The 16,055-nt window shown below is 41.6% G+C and overlaps 1 protein-coding gene across 3 annotated transcripts in view; it reads left to right on the top strand.

The window, feature by feature from the left end:
* The first annotated feature begins 2,944 nt into the window (after positions 1-2,944).
* Positions 2,945-16,055, top strand: part of LOC135524503 (protein NDRG4-like) — a 36,062-nt gene continuing 22,951 nt past the window's right edge. For 2 of the 3 annotated variants that reach the window (XM_064952089.1, XM_064952088.1), the window contains exons 1-3: positions 2,945-3,062; positions 4,506-4,579; positions 12,732-12,822. In XM_064952089.1, the coding sequence (XP_064808161.1) occupies positions 4,506-4,579; positions 12,732-12,822 (165 nt within the window). In that variant the 5' untranslated portion in view covers positions 2,945-3,062. The remainder of the gene's footprint in view (positions 3,063-4,505; positions 4,580-12,731; positions 12,823-16,055) is intronic. The other variant, XM_064952090.1, reaches the window with a different exon arrangement.

Genomic DNA, 16,055 nt, shown 5'->3' with positions numbered 1-16,055 from the left:
CTAGTCAGTCTGATAACACTCTGTGTCTAGTCAGTCTGATAACACTCTGTCTAGTCAGTCTGATAACACTCTGTGTCTAGTCAGTCTGATAACACTGTCTAGTCAGTCTGATAACACTCTGTCTAGTCAGTCTGATAACACTGTCTAGTCAGTCTGATAACACTCTGTGTCTAGTCAGTCTGATAACACTGTCTAGTCAGTCTGATAACACTCTGTCTAGTCAGTCTGATAACACTCTGTGTCTAGTCAGTCTGATAACACTCTGTGTCTAGTCAGTCTGATAACACTCTGTGTCTAGTCAGTCTGATAACACTCTGTGTCTAGTCAGTCTGATAACACTCTGTCTAGTCAGTCTGATAACACTCTGTGTCTAGTCAGTCTGATAACACTCTGTGTCTAGTCAGTCTGATAACACTGTCTAGTCAGTCTGATAACACTCTGTGTCTAGTCAGTCTGATAACACTCTGTGTCTAGTCAGTCTGATAACACTCTGTGTCTAGTCAGTCTGATAACACTCTGTGTCTAGTCAGTCTGATAACACTCTGTGTCTAGTCAGTCTGATAACACTCTGTCTAGTCAGTCTGATAACACTCTGTGTCTAGTCAGTCTGATAACACTCTGTGTCTAGTCAGTCTGATAACACTCTGTGTCTAGTCAGTCTGATAACACTCTGTCTAGTCAGTCTGATAACACTCTGTGTCTAGTCAGTCTGATAACACACTGTGTCTAGTCAGTCTGATAACACTCTGTGTCTAGTCAGTCTGATAACACTCTGTGTCTAGTCAGTCTGATAACACTCTGTGTCTAGTCAGTCTGATAACACTCTGTGTCTAGTCAGTCTGATAACACTCTGTGTCTAGTCAGTCTGATAACACACTGTGTCTAGTCAGTCTGATAACACTCTGTGTCTAGTCAGTCTGATAACACTCTGTGTCTAGTCAGTCTGATAACACTCTGTGTCTAGTCAGTCTGATAACACTCTGTCTAGTCAGTCTGATAACACTCTGTGTCTAGTCAGTCTGATAACACTGTCTAGTCAGTCTGATAACACTCTGTCTAGTCAGTCTGATAACACTGTCTAGTCAGTCTGATAACACTCTGTGTCTAGTCAGTCTGATAACACTCTGTGTCTAGTCAGTCTGATAACACTCTGTCTAGTCAGTCTGATAACACTCTGTGTCTAGTCAGTCTGATAACACTCTGTGTCTAGTCAGTCTGATAACACTCTGTCTAGTCAGTCTGATAACACTCTGTGTCTAGTCAGTCTGATAACACTCTATCTAGTCAGTCTGATAACACTGTCTAGTCAGTCTGATAACACTGTGTCTAGTCAGTCTGATAACACTCTGTGTCTAGTCAGTCTGATAACACTCTGTGTCTAGTCAGTCTGATAACACTCTGTGTCTAGTCAGTCTGATAACACTCTGTGTCTAGTCAGTCTGATAACACTCTGTCTAGTCAGTCTGATAACACTCTGTGTCTAGTCAGTCTGATAACACTCTGTCTAGTCAGTCTGATAACACTCTGTGTCTAGTCAGTCTGATAACACTCTGTGTCTAGTCAGTCTGATAACACTCTGTGTCTAGTCAGTCTGATAACACTCTGTGTCTAGTCAGTCTGATAACACACTGTGTCTAGTCAGTCTGATAACACTCTGTCTAGTCAGTCTGATAACACTCTGTGTCTAGTCAGTCTGATAACACTCTGTCTAGTCAGTCTGATAACACTCTGTGTCTAGTCAGTCTGATAACACTCTGTGTCTAGTCAGTCTGATAACACTCTGTGTCTAGTCAGTCTGATAACACTCTGTGTCTAGTCAGTCTGATAACACTGTCTAGTCAGTCTGATAACACTCTGTGTCTAGTCAGTCTGATAACACTCTGTGTCTAGTCAGTCTGATAACACTGTCTAGTCAGTCTGATAACACACTGTGTCTAGTCAGTCTGATAACACTGTCTAGTCAGTCTGATAACACTCTGTCTAGTCAGTCTGATAACACTCTGTGTCTAGTCAGTCTGATAACACTCTGTGTCTAGTCAGTCTGATAACACTGTGTCTAGTCAGTCTGATAACACTCTGTGTCTAGTCAGTCTGATAACACTCTGTGTCTAGTCAGTCTGATAACACTCTGTGTCTAGTCAGTCTGATAACACTGTGTCTAGTCAGTCTGATAACACTGTGTCTAGTCAGTCACATAGTGATGTTCTAAAGTAGGTCACTTTGTCACTGTGAAATGAAGAAAACAGACGTTAATCTAGACGTAAGGGACAACAGAGTGCGTAGAGAGAGGGGGAGATGTGATGGGGCATGCTCACTGGATTCAGTAATAAACACAGATCCAGTGTTGTCTGCATGATGTCCACTGCGTTTTGATATCATAGGATTTAAAAAACCATGTTCAAAAGTAAACCGCTTGATCCCCGGTAGTATTGGTTTATGCCTGTGTGGGTGCGAGTTGAGAGAGTTGAAATGTGTCAAAGGGAATGATAAATCCATGATGTACTATATTTTTTGTGTCTTTTTGTGGGTGCTGTTAAAAATAGTATTCTGAAGCTCATGATTATGAACTTACTGGTGCAGTGGAAGCTTCACTCTTCTGTTTTCAAGAGCAATAATGGTTACCCAAAATGATCTATCCTTTATCTTCTATCACTCTAAATCTCATTTTTATGACCATATCCTTCTCTCAAGCAGGCTCTCAGCATCTCTCCTTAACTCTATCCTCTATTTAATTTACCTCCCATTCACTTTCACTCTTCCCTGTTTAATTTCATCACCCTCTCCCCTCCTCTCTCCTCCCTCGCCTCTGATCTGTCAGTGTGGTGGCGCTCTCATGCTGCATCATCGGGGATAACACGTGCTCTCTGTTTATTATCAGGGAGGGAGGGAGTTGGAGGGAGGATGAGAGGGTAGCAGAGAACCCATAGAGTAGACAGCCTTTCTCTGTAGCACACACAGACACACAGACCAGAACAGACTGGGGGGAAGAGAGAGGGAAACAGACGCACTGCAAAATCCAGACGCATCAACAGCCACCCGAGCAGCTCAAACCACCACAGCAGGTAAGTTCTTATCTGTCTATGTTCACTGTGCTCAGTTTGGATCAGATAACAAAAGACCTACATGAGATAGAATGACAGAATAAATTTTTGCAAAGCTTGAATTAACTCTTTTGTTTGTGCATATGGATGTTATATTACATAGATGACGGGAGAGGGAATTGACTGCACATACAGTACAGAGACATCAGCCCCCCAGATCCTCTACTGTCTCCTCCTAGCTGTATAAGTGAGACTCTGACTGTGTCCCAGTGCTGTAGGACAGTGTGCCAGCCTCTGCATTGGCGCGAGTATGAGGTCGTCAGGTTGAATTTATTAACCCTAGAAACAGGAGTGCGTCATATAGATCAGTCCTGCCTTTAGTCGTCCCTGGCAGCCTGCGTATTAACAAGTCATGTAGAGAATATACAGACAACTTTCTTACCGGGTGCAGGCCTTCTGCTTTCCAGTTAAAGGGACGAGCGAACAGCAAACTGCTTTGAGTTGTTGTGTTCAGTTGTGTGTCAGCCGTAGAACACAGTTTACGTTCTACCCTAACCTTCAATAAACAGCAGCCACACAAATCACAAAAGAACCACACTTCATATCTGAGGCCATTGTATGTGGCAGAGTTAGAGATAGAGGCAAGACAGTTGATATTCTGGTCCAAATAGACTGTTACAAGTTTTACAGTCTCAATAAAGAGTTCATCAGAGGACATTTCAATTGGATATCTGTTACCTCTCCTTTGATACCTGTGTGTCTTTGTAGATGTTCATTTACATGCTGTGTGTGCATGGCCGCCTGTCTTGTTGAATGGTAGTTTCACACTGGGACCTGTAGGAAAAACGTAGCAATTTGAGGCTGAATGTCAGGCCTGACATGTTGTGAGTGATCACCACCTGTCAGAAAAAGGATGGCATGCTGAAGGTAAACGCTGATATGTATGATTTTCACCCTGTGAGAAATATGTCCTGTTCATTTGTACAGTTTCTGTTGACAAGATAATATGAAATCATATTGGTGCAACCACAATTCATTGTATTAAATAAGACTGGTGCAGAACCCTAATACTGTACATTTGATTATAGGATCAAACGCTTTAACAATTGGACATTAGACACAATGTTCCTGTTATTTAAATCACGCTGTTTATTAGGTTGTATTCTCACCCTGTACAGTGTAAAAATAACAGTTATGAGGTTCACTTTTTGTCCTTTAGCATATGCAAGCTCAACAAAGCCCACTGTACGGAACCAGGTCTGTTTCTCTGCTGCTTCTGGGTATGAATAAAACCACAAAGAGCAATATACCCGGTGTGTTTGTTCCTCCATGTAAAGCTGCTCTGTTCCTGTCACTTGTAAAAATCGACCTATGAGTCATGATGATATGGCTTAAACTTTGCTGTTCACTTTTTCCCCCTCTTTCTTTCAATCGCCACTGGATGATTTTATTTTGTGGTGATAGATGGGGCCCGGATTGTTTTGGAACTTCTCTTCAAAGGCTAACTGCTCGGTGCCGCAGAGCCTGCTGCAGACCATGTACGTAGTGCCTTCTGGAATGGACTTCATGTACTGTATATAGCTTCCTTAACTTATGTTTTTGGCATCTAGTACATCACTCCTTCCATTCACTGTCCGTCCTTCTTAAAGTCATGGGCTGATGACTGCAGTGTTCCACACCAAGGCCTAGCTTGTGGACCGTAACTCATTGTGCTGGAGTACAAGCCAATGGCCAATCACTGCAGAGCATTGGACCACAACTCATGAATCTGATTGCTGCTCGGTGTCGGAACATGTCTTTTGAGTCATTCAGCACTTTTAGGCAAAGTTGAAAGAGACTCATGAGCCATGGACCAATCACAGCAGAGCACTGGACCAAGACATCATTTGATGAATCGTATCTCACTATCACCCCATTAAGGCCTTATTAATGATAGTCAGAAGAGCTATAGCCAATCACAGCACACATTCTCTATGTGTGTTATATTACCATCCATCAACTTTGAACCCCAGCCATGGCTGTTTCTGTACTGTGTTGTGTCAGTCTGGATGGAACTGCATGTTCCACACATCTTGCATGCTATTCATGTCCTTGCTTTTGGGTTTGTGGGTATAGTCTAAAAACTCAGTATTATCATCTCCTTGATAGTCTTTTGGCATAAGGTATCAAGTGGTTGAAACCTATTGCATATTTTCTCTGTTGAGGCTTTTGGATTTGTTTCCTGAGACTAACCACCATACTTACTACTTTTAGTTTTCAATATCTCAAGTACAAATTGTCCGGCTCAATCAAACAACCCGAGTTTGGGGGGCAATAAAGAGACATTGCGTGCTATAGGCCAACCGGTTGTGGATGTTTAGCTTAGAATAGACAGAGAAGGGGTGATTTCATTGAAGGGGATGATGTAGCTAGTTGACATATTGGTCATTGAGTGTGCCTTCACTGGGCGAGGCTGTTGTCACTAACGGCTGACATCTGACATAGAATGTAGGGCCTGGCAGCATACTGTACCATGACATGAAACAGGATTTTCTGGCAAGTGTAGGTATCCACCGCTATGTAACCTTTAATAAAACAGTCAGGTGGAAGAACAGGGCTGGATTTCTAAGAGATTCCAAGAAGCTTCCAAGTTCAGGGCAGTCAATGTAGGGCAGATACTTCTACATCTACCTACAATACTTATAGCACTTTCTATTGGCTCGTTTACAGTAGGCCTATCGCATTTAATATTAAAATCATTAAGAGATCCATCTTTTGATATACAAGTACGAATGCAGCGATAAAAAATGAAGTCTTCTGAAACAGTAGTGGTCAGTCGGGAAGGTTTTAAGAGCTCCCCTGCCTCTTCCTTCTCTGTTTTGCACGGGTCCCATTGAGAGTCATATGCCGTGCCCTTCTGTCCAGCTTGCTCTGCCCCATAGTATGGGGTACCTAGTGACAGGAGGCAGGGCCAAGCCAGGTCATGCAGGCTGTAGCGACAGCCCTGGGGATTCCTCAGGGGCCACTGTTCTATCAGGCTGTCTCTGAGGCCAGCTCTGAGAGCAGCACATACATAGAGATAGAGATATATTTCTATTTTATCTTGTGTCCTTTACCATTTGTACATTGTAAAAACACTGTATATATATAATATGACATTTGTAATGTCTTTATTGTTTTGAAACTTCTGTATGTGTGATGTCTACTGTTAATTTCACTTTATATATTATCTACCTTACTTGCTTTGGCAATGTTAACACATGTTTCCCATGCCAATAAAGCCCTTGAATTGAATTGATAGATATAGAGATATAGATAGAGATAGATAGAGATAGAGATAGAGATAGAGATAGAGATAGAGATAGAGATAGATAGAGATAGAGAGAGATAGAGATAGAGATAGAGAGAGAGAGAGAGATAGAGATAGAGATAGAGATAGAGATAGAGAGAGATATAGATAGAGATAGAGATAGAGAGAGATAGAGATAGAGAGAGATAGAGATAGATAGAGATAGAGAGAGATAGAGATAGAGATAGAGATAGAGATATAGATAGAGATAGAGATAGAGAGAGATAGAGATAGAGAGAGATAGAGATAGATAGAGATAGAGATAGAGATAGAGATAGAGAGAGATAGAGATAGAGAGAGATAGAGAGATAGAGATAGAGAGAGATAGAGATAGAGATAGATAGAGATAGAGATAGAGAGAGATAGAGATAGATAGAGATAGAGATAGAGAGAGAGATAGATAGAGATAGAGATAGAGAGAGATAGAGATAGAGATAGATAGAGATAGAGATAGAGAGAGATAGAGATAGAGAGAGATAGAGATAGAGAGAGATAGAGATAGAGAGAGATAGAGAGAGATAGAGATAGAGAGAGATAGAGATAGAGATAGAGAGAGATAGAGATAGAGATAGAGACAGGGTTGCCTCCCAAATGGAACCCTATTCCCTTTATAGTGCACCACTTTCGGCCAGTTCCTGTAGGAATATGTCCCATAGGTGAGCGCAAAGCCTCAGGTATGACCAGTGTTCTTGTTTGTGCTCCCTTCCTCTCTTTCTCCAATATTAATTTGTTAGTGTGTTTAATTGATTTCGTTTCTTGGGTTGTTAGATTCCACAAGCGTGAAGGTGTTGTCTGTGCTCTCTGCTGCTGAGCGCAGAAGGGCCATTTTCTCCTTTGGATGAGTTGGCCTTTAATCCTCTCTAATGTTATCGTCCATATGGCTAATTAATCAGCCGGACCAGAGTTAATTATGTTACTGACAGCAAGAAGGCTTGAAAAATCATGAATCAAGTCGCAGTGCCTTTCTGGATGTTTTTTAGGGATCACCGCTGGGTCAGTTTTACTCAATTTATGGGAAAAACAAACTGTTCAAACACACATACACATACACACTGCACACACACACTGCACACACACACTGTACACACACACACACTGTATACAAACATAACACAGAGCTGAACCTGGCCCAGTTTCCAGGTATTGATTCTGAATTTGTGCATTTGGTCTGATGCTTCCCCCCACATACACATCCCATTGATTTCCTGTCCAGCAGAATGCTTTTCCCACAGCCTTGTCGTCCCCATCTCCACATAGCCTCTTTCAGACCCTGGCTGTGTCTATCTCCCTCCCTCACACTCAGCCTCACTCACTCTCTATCACAGATATGAGTCACACAGAATGGACCTTATCCCCCTGTGAGGGAGATTCTCAGTAACCCTCCAGCTCTGCACCCTATGAACTCCATGAGAGTGGGAGAGTGCTGTTACACTAGATATACATAATGGGGTTGGAATGGAGCATTACCAGCCAGACTGAGATAGCTGGGGGGGGGGGGGGGGGACCAGCTGGTGGAAATGAGATGACGTTAAAAGGAAAAGAGGAGCTGAACCAGATCCTGTTAGAACCCAGCCGGGCTGGGCCGACAGCGCTGCTGGAAGTTGTCATGGCAACAAAGTCTGGGGCCTAGGTAGAACCGAGGCCCGATTAAAGAACAGAGGAGAGGGAGAGAGGGGGATGAGAAAGGAGGACAGATTTATTTTACCCTCCTTGACCAAATACTGTAAAAGGAAGATCTTCAACCTCACGGAGAAAAATAAACTTCACCTCATCTTCTTTTTACTGGCAGAGAGCAGATTCAGAGATCAGATTCAGAGATCAGATTCAGAAAGCAGATTCAGAGAGCAGATTCATGGATCAGATTCATGGAGCAGATTCAGAGAGCAGACCCCGGCCCACACTGGATGAAAAGAGACCTAGAAGTAGCACTTGACCCTTTTGACTCCATAGACCATGGATGCACACACACATACCACCAGCACAACTGAAAAGTGAAGTTGATGTTTCCGATCAGACTAATTTTAGGTAAATGAAGTTCCACTCATTTCATTTCATTAGTACGATGAATAGTTCCTCAGAGAAAATCTAAACTCATATTTGTGGTTTTAGGGAATATGAAATAAAGCAGCAGCTAGCAAATAAAAGTAATGAGTCATCTAAACCCAAATCAGTGGGTTTGAAACAGCGTCAACAGGGACAAATATAGACTGTGTAATGATAATTGATTTCACAGTGAGCCATCTTATATAAGGCGGGAGGGAGGGAGGGAGGGAGGGAGGGAGGGAGGGAGGGAGGGAGGGAGGGAGGGAGGGAGGGAGGGAGGGAGGGAGGGAGGGAGGGAGGGAGGGAGGGAGGGAGGGAGGGGGAGAGAGAGCGAGAGAGAGTGAGAGAGCGAGCGAGAGAGCGATAGAGAGAGAGTTAAGCAGGCAGGTTGATGAGGCTGGTGGCTGGTTAGTTCCTAATTAAAACTGATCATGGGCTCATTGTCATGCTTATAAGCAAAGGTCACTTTCAAACAGAGAACAGCAACAGTGTTGTCGCAAAGATAGGAGTGGTTTTGTTTTCAAGTATCTACAAATTACTTTTATTTTGGATTGTCTGCATCTGGGTTTTGTCGGTTTAAGGGTGTTCATGCTATACAAAGACAGGTTTGGAAACTGCTGCTGTCAGAGAGAGAGAGAGAGCTGCCCAGCTGTTGTTTTTACTGCATCCCAGTCATTAAACAACCTGTCACAGTGTGAAGAAGGGAGGGAGACTCAAACAGAAAATCTTTTGGTGATACCTGAGTCTACATTTCTGCCAGTAAGGTATTTAATCCAGGAAGGACTAGTTAGTCTCATAGGTTTCCATATTACCCATACTGTAGATGCTTATTGTGCTGGCAGCCTCTCATTACTGCTTCTTTACCTTTACGTCTTGCTCATCTGTAAATGTTTTATTCAATAAGCTTTCTTTTATCTTGTTGCATTTGTTTTTCTAGACAATGAACACGTTGATGTGTCTGTGTGTGCATGCACAATGTGTATATGCAATGTCTACCTGCAACTGTGAGTGTGTGTGCACTCGCATATTTGTGCTTGAGTGTGTGAGTCCGTGTGTGCATTGGCTGTATTTCAGGGTGTTTCACACCTGGCCGTGATTGGGAGTCCCCATACGGCAGCGCACAATTGGCACTGCGTCGTCCGGGTTTGGCCAGTGTCGGCCATCATTGTAAATAAGAATTTGTTCTTACAGTTTTTAACAATCACTTTGGCACTAATTTCAGAACCTTGTGGTCATTTTTCGAAACTCTAGACACAAAACTCAAAACGGTCATCACGTGTAATACAGGCTGTCCAATGTTCAAAACATGGCATTGTGCATTCATATCTTTAAAGAAACCTTGCACTTGCAGAATCATTGGTTCAAATAACTTATTTATCATGAAATACCATAGGAACATACATTTAGATCACCCACACACAAGATACCGATAGATTCACTGTGTAGTTGTTCATACAATCATTAAATATTGTAGTACAAAATATGTGATACATGTTTCATTATGCTACTACATGTAAATACATCACTGTAAAAGGACTAGTAGAGAGAATACTACAGACACAGTTCAATCATTGAATAAAATATGACATTTATTGATGAAATACAATAATATCACAACATAGGTTTCTTTGAATCAAAGCAAAAATAATTAGCAACAAAAAAAGAAAAAACAGTTAAAGGTCAACTGCAGTGTTCCTCACCTGGCTTACTGTAAAACATCACTGCAGTGTTCCTCACCTGGCTTACTGTAAAACATCACTGCAGTGTTCCTCACCTGGCTTACTGTAAAACATCACTGCAGTGTTCCTCACCTGGCTTACTGTAAAAAGAAAAAGAAAACATTGATTACTGTACTTCTACATTTCCATCAATTCTGTCTTGTGGATTTGGCCACAGGTTCTCTTCCACATCACAATGGTTGTTTTCATTAGCCAAACATCTTGGGAAGAATCTTCGGGCGAATCCAGGCCTGACACTGGTCTGCCGTGATGTCATTGCATGTCATTCTCCATGGCCTGGAGAAGGGTGGCTTGTTCGTGAGGGTGCCTATCATATACCTTCCACCTCCATGTGGAGAAAACTTCCTCAATCGGGTTAAGGAAAGGAGAGTATGGGGGTAAGTACAGGGTGGTAAATTGTGGATGGGCCTGAAATCATGCTTGCACCATTTGAGCATGGTGGAACCTGACATTATCCCACACAATGACATAGGTCACGCCATCAGCTCTACAGACCTGATTTAGCTCATCAAGGAAGGTTACATTAGAATAGCGCATCATGTGTCTGCCTGCAACTCAATATATAGAGTATATCGAGTAGAGAGCTTTAGATGTTGTTCGACCAAACATTAGAACGGGCAAGATGAGTAATCTAAGCAACTTTGACCGTGGTATGATTGTTGATGCCACACATGGTGATTCCAGCACCTCAGAAACAGCTGCCTTCTTTGGATTTTTACGCACTACAGTCTCTAGAGTTTAGAGACTGACAGGGAATGGTGCGAAAAACAAAACACATTCAGTGAGCGACGGTTCTGTGGGAAAAACACGTTAATGAGAGAGGTCAGAGGACATCCAGACTCATTCAACCTAACAGAAAGGCCACAAATGCTCAAATAACAGCTGTTTAAAACAGTGGTGTGCAGAAGGGGATCTCTTAACATACAACACTGTGAATAATTCAGGCTGTTGTGGAGGCAAAAGGGGGTCCTACCCAGTACTAGATAGGTGTACCTAATAAAGTGGCCGGTGACTGTACACTAATGTCAAATCTGAAAACATGGTCTGGAAAAGTGGTACATGGGACCATAGAAACAGTGTCTGATAAAGAATGATAATGAAATATTATATCCATAGATAATGTAGTCCAATCGGTTCATGTTCCACGGTAATTGGTGTCAATGGATCTCGTTATCCTGGAACTTTCATGATCTTAACATGGAATATTGTTTGTCAGTTTCCATAAAACTATGCATTAAGAGTAATGCAACAGTTACTTCTAATTTTGAGTAGTTGTATCAATTGATAGTTAGATCATGGTAATGAAATTAACAGACAGTCATCTCAGATGTAATGTGTGAATTGCATTTTGAAATGGTAATACTTTGATGTTAAGTTGTGTCATTTTGAACAGGTGATTTTAGTTCAATGAACAGATGATCTTTGCTGTATGTGTATTGTATCCAAGCAATTGGAAAAAGTGTTAGAGTTTTGAAAAATTTGCATTTTGATCATTGGTTATGAGTTTTGTGTTTAGAGTTTTGAAAAATGACATCAAGGTTCCAAAATTAGTTTCAAAGTGATTGTAAAAAACTGTAACTGGCTTGCCTAGTTAAATAAAGGTTACATTCTGCTCTGTCCTAAATGGGTTTAGCGGTGCCTCTGTGTCCACTGACATCAGCCACACTCCTGGAGTTTAATTAGATCCTAATGGGGAAGCTCACTGTCTAACTGTCTGGCTGGGTCCTCAGACCTGCTTTCTTCAACAGTCTATGACCCAATCCATGAGCTGAAACCACTGGAGACCCAAGGAGAACAGACTACTACTGTTAAATCTGTTTTCCACCAGAATGTATTCTCTAATGTACACCAGAATGTATTCTCTAATGTACACCAGAATGTATTCTCTAATGTACACCAGAATGTATTCTCTAATGTACACCAGAATGTATTCTCTAATGTACACCAGAATGTATTCTCTAATGTACACCAGAATGTATTCTCTAATGTACACCAGAATGTATTCTCTAATGTACACCAGAATGTATTCTCTAATGTACACCAGAATGTATTCTCTAATGTACACCAGAATGTATTCTCTAATGTACACCAGAATGTATTCTCTAATGTACACCAGAATGTATTCTCTAATGTACACCAGAATGTATTCTCTAATGTACACCAGAATGTATTCTCTAATGTACACCAGAATGTATTCTCTAATGTACACCAGAATGTATTCTCTAATGTACACCAGAATGTATTCTCTAATGTACACCAGAATGTATTCTCTAATGTACACCAGAATGTATTCTCCATTCAGATACTGTGCATCCGTGGCCCTCCCTTTACATGTCCAACCTAAAGGGACTGAGGAAACATTGGGAGGCTGGTGAATCAATTATATTGGAAAAAGTAGAAAATGGACTCGCCCAGCCACAGAAACCATGGTTGATATATTGTAGATAATTATTGGGGGAAGAAACCTTATGATAGGGGTTTGCTGCAGGGATTTGAGTTGGTGGATGGATTTAAGAGGTTTTACTAAAGTAACAAAGTGGGCTATGTAATCTCAGGTGTGCATTGCTATGGTGATTGCAGGTTGCTCTCCAGGATGGCTGGGATGAAGGAGCAGCAATTTACTGAGGAGAAACCCCTACTGCAAGAACAAAGAGGACAAGACACTGAGATGGTGAGCATTTTCTTTATGTATGTGTGCGTGTCTTTTTGTTAGGTTTTTTATTTATTTTTATTTTACCCCTTTTTCTCCCCAATTTTGTGGTATCCAATTGTTTTTAGTAGCTACTATCTTGTCTCATTGCTACAACTCACGTATGGGCTCGGGAGAGACAAAGGTTGAAAGTCATGCGTCCTCCGATACACAACCCAACCAAGCCACACTACTTAACACAGCGCCATCCAACCCGGAAGCAGCACCAATGTGTCGGAGGAAACACTGTGCACCTGGCAACCTTGGTTAGCGTGCACTGCGCCCGGCCTGCCACAGGAGTCGCTGGTGCGCGACGAGACAAGGATTTCCCTACCGGCTAATAGTGTATTTGTGTGTGTCCTGGTTGGGAAACAGAAAATGTGTTTAATTGTGTAGGAGGGATTCATCATACGCTGCATTAATATTCACATTTAGGAGTGTGAAAGGATGGGGGAGTTGAGAGGCTGCAAGGTCTTACAAAAACCAGTGACTGCAACAGTATACTTCTCTTAGCATAATAAGTCATTCAGTAAACTCTTGAATGCTGTGACTGAACATGAGGAGCAGAAGAGAGTAGAGATAAGAAGTGCTAATCACATTGATTAAAATGCCAACTGTCTGAGAGGATATGTCACAGTCATTTATACACTTCACTGACATTCTTGATAATGATTGACAGAGTGGAGAAACTGATTACTCAGACAATATCAAGACAGTGGCCGTGAAAACACAAGTAAAAATGTGTTAATCAAAGCAATGTTGATTATTGCTGATTATTACGTGGTGGTAATTAACCATGAGGACTTACAGTGCATATTGAAGTAAAGAGCTATGTGGAGTGGATGTGTGACCCAGATTTATTTGTTTCCTTTAAAAGACTGTGTTCTGATTTGATCAGGATGACATCATGACAGCAGCTTATCCAGACAGCCTTGCCTCTCTTGTCCTCCTCTACGTGGGTCATGACTTCCCAGGTGTGTTAGGTACAGATGTAGGATCTTAATTTGATCTCTTTTGTTGATGAGAATGTTCCTACACAACAGGAAATGTGTTACGATAACTAGGAGTGGTGGGTGGAATCAGGCGCAGAGAGCAGGGTTCAGTCGTTTGTCAAATTTATTCACCAGCGCAACAAAAACGGTCACGCCAACACACAGGGCGTATATAAGTTGCCAGTCCAAACGACAGGACAGAAATAGTCCGGCGAATAACGACAAGAACAAAATAACACCATCCAACACAGAGTAACAAGAAACAAGCCCGCACAAATACCCAGCGGGCCTAGTGCCCTTAAATACCCTACAAACAAACCCTAATACAAAACAGGTGTACCCAATTAACCAATAACCAAAAACAAACGGAAAGGGAATCGATGGCAGCTAATAGGCCGGAGACGTCGACCGCCGAGCCCCGCCCGAACAGGAAGAGGCACCATCCTCGGCGAGATTTGTGACAAAATGCAAACGTGTATTTAAGGTTTTCCACTTTAAAATGTCATACTTGATTTGCCCTAAACTTCAAATGTATTACCATACAAAAATTGGCCATTAATTATAATCCACAAAATAAATCACATTTCCTTTTGCTGCAGGTTTATTTTACTGCTGCAGGATTATTTTCCTGATGTAGCAAACTGGCTCAAATTAAGATCCTACATCTGTAGTCTTCACCCCTCCAGGTCTCCCGACCTGGACCTCTGAGGTGGACTGATCAGCCATTGTAACACAGCTCTGTTTGTGTTTATGACACAGAGAGACCAAGGGTGGTGTAAGAACGCACTCCCCTGTGCAAACCCTGCACCCCTCACCGCCCCCTCTTCCTCAAGCCACCCCCAACAACAATGGCATGTGATCAGGCGGCACCGGCTCCGCCAGACCCGCAATCAGTCCAGTGGGTGCATAATTACACACCCAGAACATGCCCTGCAGGGGGACAGGCCCCCTCGCCCAGTGGGGCACCAAATCTCGGATTCCTTCAGCTGTGCTGTTGGTTGCTCCTTTACATAGCTTATCCTCACCTGCAACACATGCTGAGTCACAGAAATATGGAGGCCTACAGCCTATAGTAATAGAATCAGCAGGGTGTCAAACTTCCAGATAATCACACAGGATCATTTAATATAGAGAAATGTTCAACTTCCTTAAGAACAACATGCATTCAGCCACCACCAGCACAGTGCCACAGCCCCCCCCCCACAATGCTGTGCTACTGCAGTCACATCTGGGCTCCAGAGGACAAGAGTGACACCTGCTGGTCCGACCGCTCCACTGAAGCACCTAACCTGCTGTCTCTCCTCTAAGAACAAGTGCATGACATACCCATTCTCTCTAGTCATGTCTCTGATCTTAATGGCATCACCCTCTATCAATGGACTGCTGAATTGTTCTGATAATAATGCAACCATGTGACAACTTTCTTCTTTTTTTCACCTCATCTGTGTTTTTATGTATAATCCTTCTGTGTTTCCTGAAACCACTGTATATGAATGCACTCGGATTGCACCTTCAGGATCTCTAAGGGTTAGGGGACTTTTTTCTTAAACCACTCTAATGATGCTTGTTCTGATTCAACTACAGTATACCCTATATATCATCTCTCTATATACAACCTCTCTATATATAACCTCTATATATATATATATATAACTTCTCTCTATATATCCTCTCTATATATAACCTCTACATATAACACTTATATATCACCTCTCTCTATATATATATATATATAACCTCAATATATATAACCTCTATATATATAACCTTTATATAAATAACCTATATAGATATAACCTCTCTCTATATATAACCTCTATATATAACCTCTATAGATATAACCTCTATATATAAATGACCTCTATAGATATAATCTCCATAGATATAACCTCTTTATATAAATAACCTCTATAGATATAACCTCTATATACATAACCTCTATATATATATATAACCCCTACATACAACACCTCTATACATAACCTCTATGTACATAACCTCTCTCTATATATGTAACCTCAATATATATAACCTCTATATATATAACCTCTATATAAATAACCTATATAGTATAACCTCGCTTTCTATATAACCTCTATATATAAATGATCTCTATAGATATAACCTCCATAGATATAACCTCTCTATATAAATACCCTCTATAGATATAACATATATATGCAAAACCTCTATATATAACCTCTATAGATAGAGCCTCTGTAT

This window comes from Oncorhynchus masou, chromosome 31, assembly GCF_036934945.1.
Source record: "Oncorhynchus masou masou isolate Uvic2021 chromosome 31, UVic_Omas_1.1, whole genome shotgun sequence".
In the NCBI taxonomy this organism is placed as follows: domain Eukaryota; kingdom Metazoa; phylum Chordata; class Actinopteri; order Salmoniformes; family Salmonidae; genus Oncorhynchus; species Oncorhynchus masou.
Note: the sequence above shows the minus strand (reverse complement) of the source record. Positions and strands in the feature narration are given on the sequence as shown.